Below are 18287 nucleotides of genomic sequence, written 5' to 3'. Positions count from 1 at the left end.
TAACCTTGCAATTCTACATCGAGGAATCAGTCATGTAGAAATACACACGCACATATTTATGTACAGTATGTTCCCTGAAGTACCGAAATATCTATCAGGAAACACACCTCCAATGAAAGGCATAATGTGTACAGGAATTCTAGCGAAGATTTGGTTACAGGCACTACTGTTGCATGTTCCCCACATCACATTGCTAAATCAACAAGTTCCAGGAAAAAACATAAGCATGATACTCTTTTTTGGAAATAAAATAAAATACATATAAATCTGTAGAACACAAAGGATACGTTCTGAAAGTATGTAAAGTCAAATGATAGTAATTTAGACATTTATATATGTCCTCATTTTTTGACATTTCACAACATGGTTTTTATGTATTAATTATACTGAACAAAAAATCTGTTAAAGAAATAAACATATTGGTTCAAGATAACAAGTTCCAAGATTTTGATAGTGTGCTATCAGTTCAGTAATGTCATTCAGAACACTTGAATGACCAAAATCTTATATACCATCTATTGTTACAAATTTAGGCCCTTTTCTCATGTTCAGCAATGGTGAACTGTTTGGTTTGAACAGAGAAGAGAAATTAGACTGAAAAGATACTCGGGATATAATTTATTAAAAAAACCAATGGGCGATATACTATGTATTTTTTATTTCAAATTTAAGATCAATGAAGGATCGATGTATAATTTTTAAACAGTAATGTTGATACAGCTTACCTTTTCATAAATACTGGCTATTGAATGTTTGGTATGGAGCAAGATTTAACACAGGGAAATGAGCTGAGATACAGTTGCAATAGTTCTTGCAAGGGATTATAGAGATCCAAAGTACAATATGATAGTAATTTTTGAGTAGAAGTGGAGAGATTTGAAAAGTACACTTCTAAAAAGTATTTGTCCTGTAAATATCTTCTGAATTTTGCTTTGCAAATTGCCTTTGTAATCCATGTAAATTGTTTTGTTTTTTTTTTTAAATCTTATCAGGAAGCCCCTTCAAATTAGAAGCAGAAAGGGGAAGACCTGTGTCATGGGATAGATTTGTTTTCCTGCTATCAATAATCTGTTGACTTGAAACGAGAGGAGACTATTTCGTTGCTGTTTTTTTTTAAGATTTTATTTATTCATTCCACAGAGAGAGAGACAGCCAGCGAGAGAGGGAACACAAGCAGGGAGAGTGGGAGAGAAAGAAGCAGGCTCCCAGCGGAGGAGCCTGATGTGGGGCTCCATCCCAGAACACCAGGATCTCGCCCTGAGCCAAAGGCAGATGCTTAACGACTGAGCCACCCAGGGGCCCCTAGAGACTATTTCTTTAAAAAGGTATGGACAGAAGATTCTAAGCAAAGCATGGTCTACAGAGCTGCAATATCCTTTACTCTTGGTAACGCCCTCTGGTGGTTGTTTTGATGTGTTACCCCGATTCTCCTGTGAGGAATATAGAAATTACTCCCCAGCTGATGGGATTAGAAGCTGACACCTCTCCTCTACTAGCTTTCTTTGAGAGCTGCTTCTGCTGAAGAGAACCATGTAGTCTAAAGTCATGTTTTGTTTTGTTTTTCCCCCTAGAACACCCCGTATCCAATACCTGGCCTTCTCATTTCAATTTGGGGTAACTCTTTAAGGTGATCTTCGCTTCACAGCTCCTAGACGGTTGGTTGAGACCTATGCTGAAACTTTATTACCACAGTCTTCCCCCCTGATCTGGGGGGATATGTTCTAAGACTCCCAGGGGATGCTTGAAATCTCAGATAGTACCAAACCTCATATAAGCCATTTTCCCCTATATATACATACCTGGGCAAAAGTTTAATTTATAAGCTAGGCAATAATAACTGATAAAAAATAGAATATTTATAAAAATATACTGTAATAAAAGTTATGTGAATGTGGCCTCCTTCTCTCTCAGAATAACTTACTGTACTGTGCTACCTTCTGGCGATGACATAAGACGATAAAACGCCTATGTGATGAGATGAAGTTAGGGAGTGATGCAGGCATTGTGATGTAGCACTAGGCTAGCATATGCCAGGGCAGTTCTACAATAATACTGTTATCAGAGTAGTTTAGGTTTCTTGGAAGGAGTTCAGATCAGGCATGAGCCTGGATGTAGCTCAAAAGCAATGAGAACACTGATCTTATAATTTTAGAAAAACAAAAGATTTCAGAGAACGGGGACTTATTTATTTTTTCTAGGTTAGACATGATTCTGCTTTTTTTTTTTTTTTAACCAAGGGTATGCCTGTACACGCCTACTCCAGCTGAGAAAGTTCAAGTTGTTTACCTGATTATTCAGAACCAATTAGATTGATTGCATCACATTCTGAATGGGCAACTGAGGAGACATTAAATTCAGGAACCTAGGTCCCAACATTTCGGCTGTCATTTCCCACTTGAAACTAGAAAAAGGACTAGCCGTTTTGGACTGCTTTTTTGTTTTTCTCTTCTACTCCACAGAGTGTATGTGGATTCATGGTGGTCCATGAATCTCTCTCAGGAGATACAGTAAGTATCCTAATCCCAAATTTTACACTGTTTTTGGTTTGGGAAAAGAGAGAATATGAGCGAAGGCAGGATTTGGAGGTCATTTTATATCTGGAGTTAGAGCTTGTCCACTCAACCTTTTACCAATTCTACACTTGGTAAGAGGTAGTTGGAATGATAGAAAAGCTTCTCTCTGAAGCTATGTGCAGACTTCACACTTTATTTAAAAAACCCATTGGAATGAAGCCTGGTTGATGGATGAATTTAGAAATTCTCTCACTGCTAGTCATACCACCCAAGTTTCATCCTTAGTTTATAACATAAATAAAAATTTCTGAATGCAATCCTAAGCAAGATTTGCAGAATTTAAGCAAATGTGTACAAATAATGAAAAACAGGCATAAGAAGATCTGCCTACACATGCATTTTGAAATATTACCTCCTTTTGTAAAAAGCAATGTATAGACATGAAAAAGAGCTTAAAGTTTACCTGACTTTCCACAGCATCTGGATAAAGGCCACTGAGCATGTTTCTGTTTTCACCTGTGAGATTTTTGATCATTGATCTCAATGAAAACATCACAATACCATCTTCCCCAGAGGTCTGGGCAAATTCTTCCATTTCCTGTAAAGAAAGAATTTGCTTTTCTATGAGGGAAAGTCATCGTACGGATTTTTAAAAAGAAATGGGTGCATACACTTGTGAATGGAAATGAAGTATTAATACAGTGCTGCCTTCTAATATGCCAAACCATTACATCTCTTCAGTTGAGATGGTTGATATAAAACCAAATCCCTTAAACTACAGATAAACAAGGCTAGTAGACAAGTTATGGAAATGGACCATATTCAGCAGGATTCATAAGGATTTTTTTAATGTATTACTAAAGCATATAATGTACTTTTTATTAAGTATAATTCACTACATACAGTGCTATGTAAGTCTCAAGTGTACAACAATATTCAACAACTCTGTACATTACTCAGTGCTATCACAATAAGTGTAGTCTCCATCTGTCACCAAACAACCTTATTACAATATTATTGACTATAATCCCTGTGTTGTACTTTTCATCTCCGTGACTTATTCAATAACTGGGAGTTTGTACTTTTTCATCTCCTTTATCTATTTCACCCATCCCCCCACCTCCCCTGTGGACACCAGTTTTTTCTCTGTGTGTAAGCATCTGGGTTTTGTTTGTTTTTTAGATTCCACATATAAAAGAAATCATACGGTATTTGTCTTTCTCTCTCTGACTTATTTCACCTAGCATAATACTCACTAGGTCCATCCATGTTGTTCTAAATGGCAAGATCTCTTTTTTTATGGCCAAGTAATATTAGTGTGCGTGTGTGTGTGTGTGTGTGTGTGTGTGTGTGTATCTCACATTTTTTTTTTTTTAGTTTCTAGTTTTTACTTAAATTCCAGTTAGTTAACATACAGTGTAATATTAGTTTCAGGAGTAGAATTTAGTGATTTATCACTTACATACAACACCAGTTCTCATTACAACAAGTACACTCTTTAATACCCATTCCCAATTTAACCCCTTCATCCACCCCTCTCCCCTCCAGCAACCCTTAGTTTGTTCTCTATCCTTAAGTCGGTTTCATGGTTAGCCCCTCTCTTTTTTCCCCTATGGTCATCTCTTTTTCTTCTTAAATTCCACATAGGAGTGTAATGATATGGTATTTGTCTTTCTCTGACTTATTTAGCTTAGCATAATATTCTCTAACTCCAAAAACATCATTGCAAATGGCAAGATTTCATTCCTTTTTATGGCTAAGATTTCATTTGTGTGTGTGTGTTTGTGTGTGTGTCTGTGTGTGTGTCTGTATTTACCACTTCTCTTTATCCATTCTTCAGTAGATGCACACTGGGGCTGTTTCCATGATTGGGCTATTGTACATAATGCTGCTGTAGGTATCGGGGTGGATGTATCCCTTTGAATTAGTATTTTTGTATTCTCTGGGTAAATACCCAGTAGAGTAAATGCTGGACTGTAGGATAGTTCTATTTTTAACTTCTTGAGGAACCTCCATACTGTTTTCCAGAGTGGCTGCACCAGCTTGCATTCCCACCAGCAGTGTAAGGGGATTCCCCTTTCTCCGCATCCTCACCAACTTTTGTTGTTTCTGGTGTCGTTGATGTTACCCATTCTGACAGGTGTGAGGTGATATCTCATTGTAGTTTTGAGCCCTATTTCCTTAATGATGAGTGATGTTGAGCATCTCGTCATGTGTCTGTTGGCCATTCGTATGTCTTCTTTGGAAAAGTATCTATTCCTGTCTTCTGCCCAGTTTGAATTGGAATATTCACTTTTGGGGTGTTGAGTTTTATAAGTTCTTTATATATTTTGGTTACTAACCCTTTATCAGATATGTCATTTGCAAATATCTTCTACCATTTCATAAGCTGCCTTTTAGTTTTGTTGATTGTTTCCTTCATTGTACAGAAGCTTTTTATTCTGATGAAGTCCCAGTAGTTTATTTTTGCTTTTGTTTCCCTTGCCTCAGGAGACATATTTAGAAAGCTGTTGTTATGGTTGATGTCAAAGAGGTTACTGCCTGTGTTCTCCTCTAAGATTTTTATGGTTTCCGATTTCACATTTAGGTCTTTTATCCACTTTGAATTTATTTCTGTGTATGGTGTAAGAAAGTGGGCCATTTCCTTCTTTTGCATGTTGCTGTTCAGTTTTCCTAACACCATTTCTTAAAAAGAGTGCTTTACCCATTCAATATCCTTTCCTGCTTTGTTGAAGATTAATTGACCAAATAGTTGTGGTTCATTTGGTGCTTTTTATGCTGTTCCATTGATCTATGTGTCTGTTTTTGTGCCAATAACATACTGTCTTGATGACTACAGCTTTGACATATAAGTTGAAATCCAGAACTGTGGTTGCGGATACTAGAAAACAGTATGGAGGTTCCTCAAACAGTTACAAATAGAACTATAACCCAGCAATTGCACAACTAGGTATTTAACCAAAGGATATGAAACAGTGATTCAAAGGGGCACATGCACCTCAACGTTTATAGCAGCAATGTCCACAATAGCCAAAATATAGAAAGAGCCCAGAGTCCATCAACAGATGAATGGATACAGAAGAACTGGTGTATATCTACAATGGAATATTACTCAGCCATCAAAAAGAATGAAATCTTTCCATTGGCAACAAAGTGAATGGAACTAGAGGGTATTATGCTAAATGAAATAAGTCAGTCAGAGAAAGGCAAATACCACATGACTTCACTCATATGCAGAGTTTAAGAAACAGATGAATATAGGGGAAGGGAAAGAAAAACAGAATTAGATGAAAATTGAGAGGAAGGCAAACCACAAGAGATGCTGAACTCTAGGAAACAAACAGGATTCCTGGAGGGGAAGAGGGTGGGGGAAGGGATATTTGGGTGACAGGTATTAAGGTGGGCACTTGATGTAACGAGCACTGGGTGTTTTATGCAACTGATGGACCACTAAATTCTACCTCTAAAACTAATAAAAAAAAAAAAAGAATACATAGCCATTTTTAGTACACTACAGCAAGAAACTTTATTAAATAAATTTATGAACTCAAGTGAAGGTCTGTCACAAGGAAACATATATTCCAAACCTGTTTCTGTAAGCAAGAATGACTACTTTGTATAAACTTTAAGTTTACTTGCCTTTACTATTAGACAATTCTATGAGCTTATAGCTAAGGTTCCTTTCAGCTTTCAGAATCAGCGTCTCTGATATCTCTCTTCTATATTCAAGTTTTCAGTTATTATATCTCTATTATGTCTTTGATTTAATCATCTGATATCTCCATTAGGAAAGAAAATTGCCTAGTTGTGGACGACTTGTCTCTGGGCATGTTTAGTATTACTCCTTCCTTCTCAATGGATTAAACATCATCTGCTAGGTAAACCTAAAATATTGGGGATTACATTAGAATTATCAATATCTGTTTTCTGATGCTAGATTCACTACTTCCCCTTGGCTTGAAAAATGAAGCAAAATGTGAGTGTCCAGTATATTTTTCATATCCAAATAATTTCTAACCATGATTCTGTGAGCACATTCCTTCAAAAACAAAAATGTATCCGAGTAAGCTCCACGGAACATGGGATTTCCTGGGAAAGAGAGGTCATCTCTCTTATTTTCCTATGTCCCTGCATCCAAATTGTTTGGGGCCTTTCTTCCGATGTGAGTTACAAAGCATTGATCAGCTGATGCCTGGATCAAAGAACTTATAAAATGGTATCAAGAGAAGATCTAAATGTTTTACCCTTTGTAACTTTTACTGCACGACTGTGGATAGAACACGCAGAATATTAAGTGGGAACTGAGTTCTGTGCTGTGTCGATGTGATCATGTCCTAAAGCCACTGTGGATGCGGCACTGGCTCACAAGCTGCGTGACCAGCGTGCAGACCTCACGCGGGCGCTTCTCCGACTGAGCACAGAAGTGGGCGAGCGCTGCCTGGTGTGTTAGCGCTGGCGCTCCCCGTGGACTGGCCGCAAGGCCCCCTCCCCGCCCCCATGTGACGCGAACGCTGCGGATAGGCTGCCTCCGACCACCGACACACGGGACATCACACTGCACCTGGCATCTGAGTGGCTTTACCGGCGTCGATGTTAGCAAGGTTTTCTCTGACCTAACAATTCGTTTTCCCGTAGACGCCCACCTAATTCTGTGAAAAAGCTGCGCTATGGTCAACCTATGGACCTTGCAATAGAGCCATGATCAGAACGCAAGAATAAGTGACATTCTTCAGCAATTGGTACAAAATGCGAAAATGTTCGTATTTCTTACAGTGCGTTAGTGGTTCATAAGCTTATTTTGCCTGTGCCATCATATTACGTGCATAAATGTCTTTTTGCACTTAGAAATGGAACGGTATTCCCAAATGAGAGTGAAATAAGAAAAACCTGTGCAGCGTTCTAAAATACTAAAAATCATGGAACATTGCCTCAAAAACTGGAGATGTACTGTATGGTGACTAATATAACAAAATAAAAATTATTAACAAAATAATAAAATAAAATAAAATACTGAAACAAGAAAAAAAAAAAACAAAAATGTATGGAGCTTCCTCTATGTTTCCTGTGTAAAGGGGAAATCAACAAATATTACTTGAGAATTTACTCTCTGCCAGGACAGGTTTTAAGTCCTTTATATTTTTAACTCATGAAAGACACAGGAATTCTTGTACAAGAAGAAATAAGGGTCAGTTTAATAACAACTACATTTGGACACAGAGTGACATACAAATTCAAGAAGCTTAGTTACAGATTCCTTCACTTGATTCAAGGATTTCTGTTGGGAGTTCAGATCTTTTTGAATATATAAGTAAACAGCCGACTCCTCAAAAGAATACCAAAAAAATTAAAACCTGATCAAGCAAAGGAGGGTTTATTTGATATAACAAGAAGGGAGACCAGCTCTTTGACAGGATTTTACTACGATTTGAGAAGGAAGTCAAGGGAAGATCATTCTAAGGTGTTGGCTCCTGGGTTGATGATCTCAAGGAAAGCTTTGAAAAGCATGAAAACTGTTGGGAATGGGCAAAGTTTATGACATAACTTTGGATTTCTGAACATAGAGAGGTGAGATCTTGAAATTTAGTCTTAGTGAGAAAGCTGTGTTTTCGTAAGTAAACTATGTTAGCTGGTCACAGTTTTTGTTTAACCAAACCTTGAGGACACGCTTGGGGCATAATATCTTTCATCTGCTTTAGACTATAATTCTAACATCTCCTCCCCAGTGGTCTATCAACATATACTCCCCAGCCGCTAGAGCTATAAAAGCAGGTCTTATAGGAAGTGGGGTTGCACAGATCTATATGCAGCCACCCAAGACATGTTTCTGTCCATAAGTCCCCTTAATAAACCATTTATTGTCAAGCTGGGTTTGTCAGCCTTTTTACTCTGTCTTATGACTCCTCTGGCCTTTGGAGGTCATTTTGCAAATACCTCCCTTTCCCGGAACACGTGATATATTCAAAATACTGAAAGGAAAAAACCTACAATCAAGAATACTCTACCTGGAAAGGATATCATTCTGAATGGAAAAAGAGATAAAAAGTTTTCCAGAATAAAAAAAACTAGGAATAAATTTAACCAAGGAGATGAACGACCTACTCAAAAATGTGAAACATTGATGAAAGAAATTAAAAATGACCCAATCATTTGATTGTGATCTTCTGTGCTCACAGACTGGAAGATGTAATATTGTTAAAATGTCCATACTACTCAAAGCAATCTACAGATTCAATGCAATCTCTATCAAAACACCAATAGCATTTTTCACAGAACCAAACTAAAATGTCTATGGAACCACAAAAGACCCCGAATAGCCAAAGCAATCTTGAGAAAGAAGAACAAAGCCAGACATATCACAATCCCACATTTCAAGATATACTACAAGCTACAGTAATCCAAACAGCACAGTATTGGCACAAAAACAGACACACAGATAAGTGGAACAGAGTAGAGAGCTCAGATAAACCCACACTTATATGGTCAATTAATCTAATGGGAGGTAAGAATATACAATGGGGAAAAGACAGTCCCTTCAATTGATGGTGCTGAAAAAACTGTACAGCTACATGTAAAAGAATAAAACTGAACCACTTTCTTACACCATACACAAAAACAAACTCAAAATGGATTAAAGACATGAAATCATAAAGCTCCTAGAAGAAAACCTAGGCAGCAATTTCTCTGACATTGTTTGCAATGTCTAGCTATGTCTCCTCAACCAAGGGAAACAGAAGCAAAAATAAACTATTGGGACTACACCAAAATAAGTTTTTGCACAGGGTTGAAAACCATCAACAAAACAAAAAAGCAACTAACCGAATGGGAGAAGATAACCACAAGTGACTTATCCAATAAGGGGTTAATATCCAAAATATATAAAGAACTTACACAAACCAACACCGAAAAATGAAATAATCCAATTAAAAAATGGGCAGAGGATCTGAATAGATATTTCCCAAAGAAAACGAATAGATGAAGGGATGCCTGGCTGGCTTAGTCAGTAAATCATGTGACTCTTGACCTGAAGATCATGAGTTCAAGCCCCACACTGGGCATGGAACCTTCTTTAGAAGAAGAAGAAGAAAAGAAGAAGAAGAAGAAGGAGGAGAAGGAGAAGAAAAGAAGAAGAAGGAGGAGGAGGAGGAGGAGGAGGAGAAGAAGGAGAAGAAGGAGAAGAAGAAGAAGAAGAAGAAGAAGGAGAAGGAGGAGGAGGAGGAGGAGGAGGAGGAGGAGGAGGAGGAGGAGGAGGAGGAGGGGGGGGGAAGGAGGAAGAGGTGGAGAGGGATGAAAAGGCAGGGAAAGGGGAGAGGAAGAGGAGGAAAGGAGAAGGAGAAAAAGATGACGACAACAAATAGATGGCCTACAGACACACGAAAAGATGCTCAACATCACTAATTATCAGGGAAATGCAAATTAAAACCACTTGAGATATCACCTTACACCCATCAGAATGGCTAGAATTAAAAGGACAAGAAAGAAGTGTTGGCAAAGATGTGGAGAAAAAAAGAACTCTTTGCCCTGTTGGTGGTACAGCCACTATAGAAAACAGTATGGAGGTTCCTCAAAAAGGTAAAAATAGAAGCAAACTGAGGGTTGCTGGAGTGGAGGGGGGTAGGGGGGTTGGATGGGTGATGGTTGTTGGGAGATGGACATTGGGGAGGGTATGTGTGGTGATGAGTGCTGTGTATTGTGTAAAACTGATGAATCACAGACCTGTATCCATGAAACAAATAATAGATTATGTGTTAGTAAACGAGGGCACATGAAAAAAACCCCACATATTTTGTGTATGTATTATATACTGTATTATTAGAATAAAACTAGAGAAAAAAGAAAAGAAAAACCAGTAATTCCACTATAGGGCATTTCCCCAAAGAAAACAAAAAACTGATTCAATAAGGTATATGCACTCTATGTTTACTGCAACATTATTTGCAATAGCCAGCATGTGGAAGCAACCCAATGTCCATCAATAAATGAATGGATAAAGAAGATGTAGTATATGTAGACAATGCAATATTACTCCACCATATATATAAATGTTAACCTGCCATTGGTGATAACATGGGCAGACTGAGAGCATATTATGCTAAATGAAGTAAGTCAGAGGGAGAAAGACAAACACCATATGATTTCACTTATATGTGGAATCTAAAAAACAAAATGAATAAACAAAAGAAGAAAGACTCATAAATACAGAGAAGTGATGGTTGCTAAAAAAGAAAGAAAAGGAGGAAGAGAGGGAAAGCAAAATGGGTGAAGGGGAGTGGGAGACAGGCTTTGAGTTATGAAATGAACATCAGGAGGATAAAAGGTACAACATAGGGAATATAGTCAAAGTTATTGTAATGGCGCTGTGTTGTGTAGTGACAAACGGAACCTACGTTTGTGGTGAGCATAACATAGCAGATAGACTTGCTGAGTCACTATGTTGTAACCTGAAACTAATGTAACGTCTGTGTCAACTATGCTTTAATAAAAAAGTAATAAAAAAAGATTTTAAAAAGTCCTCACTACAATATATATATATATGGTGATGGATGTGTTAACTAATCTTGTGGTGTAAACATTTCACAGCATAGACATGAATCAGGTCATCATGTTGTACACCTTAAACCTGTTATATCAGTGATATCTCAATAAAGTCTGAAAACACAGTTTTAACATAAAACATTATGCTAATCAAAGGAGCCAGTCAGAAAAGACAACATGATGTATAATTTCATTTATATGAAATGCTCAGAACGGAAAATATATATGAAAAAGTAGATAAAATGGTGACTAGGGCTGACAGATGCAGAAAATGCAGTTTCATTAGAGGGCAAAGGTTTCCATCTGGGGTGATAAAAGTGCTCTAAAATTGATCATCAATGTGGTTGCACAATTCTGGGAATATACTAGGAACCACTGAATTATACACTTTAAATCTGACATTTGTATAGCATGTGAATTACTTTTTATGAACAAAACAAAACACAATCTCTTAAATCATCATATCCTAGAAATATAATTCACCTGTATAATAACTTTAATTCTTGTGTCAAGGACACTACAGACAGTGACCTCTCGCCACTGTCCCTGACACCCTTCCAAAATATATTACATAAGACATGTGACTTGCACAGCTAGGTCATTGGCTCTTAGCTAAGATGATAGAACTTATAAGCATCAAACAAATATTAAACACATTTGAATACAAATGAAATCATCTGCCTTTGGCTTTTTCCACTTGACATCCCAATGCTCTGACTGCTCATATACTGTGTTTACTTTGAAATGTAAGAGTTACACTTTAACTTACTGATTGATTTCTCCTTGGAGATAAGTACAAGCAATGGGAGATGGAAACAGGAATTTGAAAAGAAGCACTGCATTCCACCAGGATGTCTATGAAATGGATTTCAGTTCTGCTGCTGCTACAGCTGAGCTGTTACTTCAGCTCTGGGAGTTGTGGAAAGGTGCTGGTGTGGCCCACAGATTACAGCCACTGGATCAATATAAAGACAATCCTGGATGAACTTGTCCAGAGAGGCCACGAAGTGACGGTTCTGACATCTTCAGCTTCCATTCTTGTTGATCCGAGCAAATCATCTGCTATTAAATATGAGGTTTATCCTGCACATTTACTTGGAAATGATTTCGAGGATTTTTCCAGAAAACTGCTCAACATATGGATATATGACTTGCCAAGAGATACATTTTGGGCATATTTTTCACAAATGCAAGAAATCTTCTGGGAATATTCTGACTGTATTCAAAAGTTCTGTAAAGATGTAGTTTTGAACAGGAAACTCATGACAAAACTACAAGAATCAAGGTTTGATGTCGTTCTTGCAGATACTATTGGACCCTGTGGCGAGCTGCTGGCGGAGCTACTTAAAATACCTTTAGTGTACAGTCTCCGTTTCTCTCCTGGCTATGCACTGGAAAAGCATAGTGGAGGACTTCCATTCCCTCCGTCCTACGTGCCTGTTATTTTGTCAGAATTAAGTGATCAAATGACATTCATGGAGAGAGTAAAAAATATGATATATGTGCTTTATTTTGACTTTTGGTTCCAAACATTTAATGAGAAGAGTTGGGATCGGTTTTACAGCGAAATACTAGGTAAGTCATGTTTTTAATTGGTAGCATGAGGTTGTAATTCTTAGTGCCTTGGAAGGTGAGTTTGTATAAATACAAAGTCAGAGGAATTTGTCTTTTATAAGTGAAATGATGAAATATAAAATGATCTCTGAATCTCACAAATATTATGGAAAGACTTATATGACAGGGCCAGTTAGAACCCTGTGGTCCGTTATTTAGTACCTTACACTCCACGTAGTCAATAACCACAAATTAAAGCGTTGAGAATTTCTTGAAGCAACTACATATCTATTCTTTGTGTGTTTCTTTGTAATACTTTAAAAAAATTTTTTTTTAACTTTTTTCTGGATAAAGTGTTTTAACCTTCCTTTGTTATTTATTAAATACAGGGTGAAAATATTACTTTTGATGTGTTTTATTTTTAGAATAATTTTAAGTCACAGCATATTGAGTCAAGATTTCCTACATAACCCTTGCCCACACACGTGCATAACGTCCCCCATTACGAACATCCCCCACCAGAGTGGTACATTTGTTACAACTGATGAACCTACATTGACACATTATTATCATCCAAAGTCCATAGTTTACATTAGAGTTCACTCTTGGTGTTTTACATTCTATAGGTTTTAACAAATTTAGAATGATACGAAAACACCACTATTATATCAGAGTAATTCCGCTGCTTTAAAAATCCTCTGCTGTGCCTATTTCCCACATATCCATTTTACTGTACTTTTTGCATTTTTAAAAAAAGGAGAGGGGCGCCTGCGTGGCTCAGTTGGTTAAGCTTCTGCCTTCAGCTTAGGTCATGATCCCAGAGTCCTATTTGTTTCGTTTTTTAAATTCCACATATGAGTGAAATAATATGGTATTTGTCTTTCTCTGACTAATTTTACTTACCATAATACCCTCTAGCTCCTTGCAAATTGCAAGATTTCATTTTCTTAAAGATTTTATTTCTTTATTTATGAGAGAGAGAGAGAGGGAAAGTGAATGAGAGAGAGAGGGAGAGAGAATCTGAATCATACTCCACACTGAGCGCAGAACCCCACTGGGGGCTCCATCCCATTACCACTAAATTGTGACCTGAGCCAAAACCAAGAGTTGGATGCTTAAACAACTGAGCCACCCAGGTGCCCAAAGATCTCAATCTTTTTTATGGCTGAGTAATGCTCATGGTATAAATATAGCACTTCATTTTTAGCCATTCATCAGTTCATGGACACTTAGGCTGTTTCCATAATTTTGCTATTGTAGATAATGCTGCTATAAACATTGGGGTACATGCATCCCTTTGAACAAATATTTTTGTATGCTTTCGGTAGATACCTAGTAGTGCAACTGCTGAATCATAGGGTACTTCTATTTTTCACTTTTTGAGAAACCTCCACACTTGTTTCTTGTGGCTTTGATTTTAGCCATTCTGAAAGATGCGAGGTGATATCTCATGGTAGTTTTGATTTGCATTTCCCTGACGATGAGTCATGTTGAGCATCTTTTCCTGTGTCTGTTGGCCATCTGTAGGCCTTCGTGGGAGAAATGTCTGTTCCTATCTTCTCTCCTTTTTTTTAATTGGATTATTTGGTTTCGGAGGATTGAGTTGTGTAAGTTTCTTATATATTTTGGATACTAACCTTTTCTCAAATGTCATTTGCAAATACCTTCTCCCATTTAGTACACTGTCTTTTGGTTTTATTGATTGTTTCCTTCATTATGCAGAGGTTTGGCTGTTTTTCTTTCTTTTTTTTTTTTTTTAACTTTGATGTAGTCCCAATAGTTTATTTTTGCTTTTATTTCCCTCCCATAAAGAAGATATATATAGAAAAATGTTCCTATGGCCGATGTCAGAGATATTACTGTATGTGCTCTCTTCAAGGATTTTTATGATTTCAGGTTTCACATTTCATTTTTTAATCCATTCTGAATTTATTTTTCTGTATGGTGTAAGGAAGTAGTCCAGTTTCAACTTTTGCATGTAGCTGTCCAATTTTCCCAACACCATTCATTGAAGATACTATCTTTTTTCCATTGGATATTAATTCTTCCTTTGTCAAAGATTAATTGACCATATAACTGGATTTTCTATGCTGTTGCATTGCTCTGTGTGTCTGTTTTTGGGCCGTACCATACTGTCTTGATGACTAAAGCTTTGTAGTATAACTTCAAGTCTAGAATTGTGATAGCTCCCATTTTTTTTCTTCTCAAGATTGCTTTAGCTATTTGGGGTCTTTTGTGGTCTATACAAATTTTATTGCATTAAATGTATAGATTGCTTTGGGTAGTATATACAGTTCAATATTTGTTCTTCTAGTCCATGTGCACAGAATGCCTTTCCATTGCTTTGTATCCTCTTCCATTTCTTTCATCAATGTTTTATAATTTTCAGAGTATAGGTCCATCACCTCTTTGGTTAAGTTTATTCCTAGGTACTTTATTACTTTTGGTGCAATTATAAATGGGATTGTTTTCTTAATTTCTCTTTCTTCTGCATCATTATAATTATATAGAAATGTAACAGATTTCTGTACATCGATTTTGCATCCTGTGACTTTAATGAATTAACTTAAGAGTTCTAGTAGTTTTTTGGTAAGTCTTTAGGGTTTTCTACATATAGGATCATGACATCTGCAAATAGTGAAAGTATTGCTTCTTTCTTACCAATTTGGATAGCTTTTATTTCTTTTTGTTGTCTCATTGCTATAGCCAGGACTTCCAATATTAATTGGAATAAAAGTGGTAAGAGTGGATATCCTTGTCTTGCTCTTGACCTTAGGGCAAAAGCTCTCAGCTGTTCCCCATTGAGTAGGATGCGCACTATGGGTTTTCTGTATGAGGTCCTTATTTTGTTGAGGTATGCTCCCTCTAAACCAACTTTGTTGAGACTTTTTATCATGAATGGATGTGTACTTTGTCAAATGCTTTTTCTGCATATATGGAAGTGATCATATGGTTTTTATCCTTTCTCTTATGGATGTGATGATTGGTTTTATCCCTTCAGGAAGACCCACCACATTATCTGAGTTAATGGGGAAGGCTCAAATATGGCTCATTCGAACCTACTGGGATTTTGAATTTCCTCGCCCACTCCTACCCAATTTTGAATTTGTTGGAGGACTCCACTGCAAACCTGCCAAACCCCTGCCTAAGGTAACTGATTCCTGTTTCTTGTTTTATTTGCTCTGAGGCATTTCACTAGTATTCTAGCTTAAAAAGACCATTCCTCAACAATGTTTGTGTGTCCCAACGATATCTGCAGGCAAATCCAATGTTTACTTGCTGTCACTCCAACATTTACACCATTCCTCGTCTGAGATCCCAAGGTTTGATATCTTAGATATCAACATTAAAGTGTTTACTTGGCCTATAAGAACATGTGTTTTCTGCCAGACACAAAAGCTGGACAAAATCTCAGTAAGGAACATTGGGAGAACAGGGTTCTCAACCTTATAGCTGACTGACAAAATGAGCACAAAGAGAACTATCCCGTGTATATAATAAGGACCATAAATTCTGCATACTTAATAAGGACCAAATAATTTCAACCACTAATATCTGAAAAACATCCATAGTATTAAATTGCAAAAAAATAAAAAAATAAAATAAAATTGCAAAAAATTCTGTTAGTGTATGAGATGATATTCTTCATGAAAGAAAGCAATAATGTAATACGTTTTAAATTGATACCTTTAAGACATAATTGAAAAACAATCATCTTTTACTGAATGATTTTATGGTCTCTTCAACATTTTGTTTGTCTGCCTTCTTATTGGTAATAAGATGAAACTAAGATCTTACTTGATGGTTAACCTAATATCAATATTAATTACAAATATGTAGTTATATATGGTAACTTTCTCAAGGTCTAAATCCTGAGGAAAAACTAGCAAAAGTTCTGTTCAGTATAACTCAAATGTCCATCAACAGATAAATACATAAACAAAATGTTTTTAGGCACAATGGAATATTAGTCATAAAATAGAAGAAAGTTCTAACACATACTCTGACGTGGAAATGTTTCAAGAGACTATGCAAAGTGAAAGGGGGCAATCACAAAAAGACAAATACTGAATGATTCCACTGATATGAGGTATGCAGGTTAGTCAAATTCATAGAAATACAAAATATAATGATGGTCACTAAAGACGGTGAAGGAGGGAATGGGGAATTGTTATATAATGGGTACAGAGCTCCAGTTTAGCGAGATGAAAAATTTCTGGTGATTGGTTACCAACAGTGTAAATATACACATTATGGAACTGCATACTCAGGAATATTTAAATGGTAAATTTTTTGTGTATTTTATCACAATTTAAAGATAAAACTAGGCATTACTCTAATAACTCTTGATAATATTTGGTATCTATCTTTAGCTGTTTGTAGAAATTCTTTTTTTTTTTTTTTAAGATTTCTTTATTTATTTGAGAGACAGCAGGGGGGCTGGGAGGAGAGGAGCAGAGGGAGAGGGAATACCCAGCAGATTCCCTGTTGAGTGTAGAGCCAGACACAGGGCTCAATCTCACAACCCTGACCTGAGATGAAATCAAGAGTCAGACGCTTACCTGACTGGGCCACCCAGGCACCCCTGTAGAAATTCTTTTCATAGTGTTTGCTGTGCTGTTCCTCTGTTGTGATGGAGTAAATTCTTTCTTCACAGGAAATGGAAGAGTTTGTCCAGAGCTCTGGAGAAAACGGTATTGTGGTGTTTACTCTAGGGTCGATGATCAAAACCATGCCAGAGGAAAGAGCCAATACGATTGCATCAGCCCTTGCCCAGATTCCACAAAAGGTTACATAAAGTAACTTAGTCCTATACAACTACTTAATGAGTCTATTAAACTGTGTAAAGGATCTAATTACCCTTTCCTTCATGACACGGAAACCATTATGATAGTTCTAATTGATCTCAGACATAAGCAAAATATACATGCCAAATGCTAAAGTCGTACAGAAGGTGTTTTGACGATAACTTTGGCATTAACATTGAGATCAGAAAGAAATACATTTAGGAGGTATATATTTAGCAGGGTGAGGGTAAAGTTTGCTATTATAATGTATCATGGACAGATACAGAAATCACCAAATTCTGTCCTGTCATTCACTTCTTTTCCTTACAGGATTTCCAAGGGCACTGAATATCTCATAGATGTTCTCAGAAAGGAGCTAAATTTCAAGTTGTGTTCAGTAGGAACCGATAAAAGTCTGAAAATCACCACACAGTTTACACCTGCCGGATACTCCAGGGTCCTTTTCCTTCCCCTAAATTTTGGAGATAACTCTATTCAGAATGCTGTTCAGAGAAAGGATGGCCAGGGCTCACCAAGCTATGGCTAGGTGTTCATCCAGCCTAAATGATTTAGAGAAAGAGAAAAACTGACATGACTGGTGGAGTGGGCCCTATTAAGAGTAAAAGAGTAAGATAAATGAAAAGGGGGGAGATGGGTCCATCCCTCAAGTTGACGCTGTGCTTAGTAATATGTGGTTCCAAAAGGACTTTAACTTATCAGAATAATAACTCTTCCTGATTAAGGAAGGAAATGGAAATATATTAACGAGTCAACCAGAAACAAGCCTAGCATGGGAAAGTTTTAGATGCCTCTTTCTACATGAAACAGAGAAGTAAATTATTTTCAATATATACATAACACCTGCAGTATTTTGGTTTTTGTCAACTACTTTTTAGTTTAC

General features: G+C 36.9%; 1 protein-coding gene and 1 long non-coding RNA gene across 2 annotated transcripts in view; one reads left to right on the top strand and one right to left on the bottom strand.

Moving 5' to 3' along the window:
* Positions 1-964: 964 nt before the first annotated feature.
* On the bottom strand, positions 965-18228 carry LOC130543246 (uncharacterized). The gene is made up of 2 exons (XR_008958445.1): positions 17162-18228; positions 965-3111 (listed from the first exon to the last, which is right to left on the bottom strand). It is a non-coding gene; the product is annotated as an uncharacterized LOC130543246 (long non-coding RNA).
* LOC125280979 (UDP-glucuronosyltransferase 2B31-like) overlaps positions 11642-18287 on the top strand; it is a 20856-nt gene continuing 14210 nt past the window's right edge. The window contains exons 1-3 of the mRNA XM_048212100.2: positions 11642-12620; positions 15601-15749; positions 17257-17388. Coding sequence (XP_048068057.1) covers positions 11897-12620; positions 15601-15749; positions 17257-17388 — 1005 coding nt within the window. The 5' untranslated portion in view covers positions 11642-11896. The remainder of the gene's footprint in view (positions 12621-15600; positions 15750-17256; positions 17389-18287) is intronic.

The sequence above is a fragment of the Ursus arctos genome, unplaced genomic scaffold (assembly GCF_023065955.2).
Source record: "Ursus arctos isolate Adak ecotype North America unplaced genomic scaffold, UrsArc2.0 scaffold_9, whole genome shotgun sequence".
Classification (NCBI taxonomy): domain Eukaryota; kingdom Metazoa; phylum Chordata; class Mammalia; order Carnivora; family Ursidae; genus Ursus; species Ursus arctos.
This window is presented reverse-complemented; position numbering and strand designations above follow the sequence as displayed.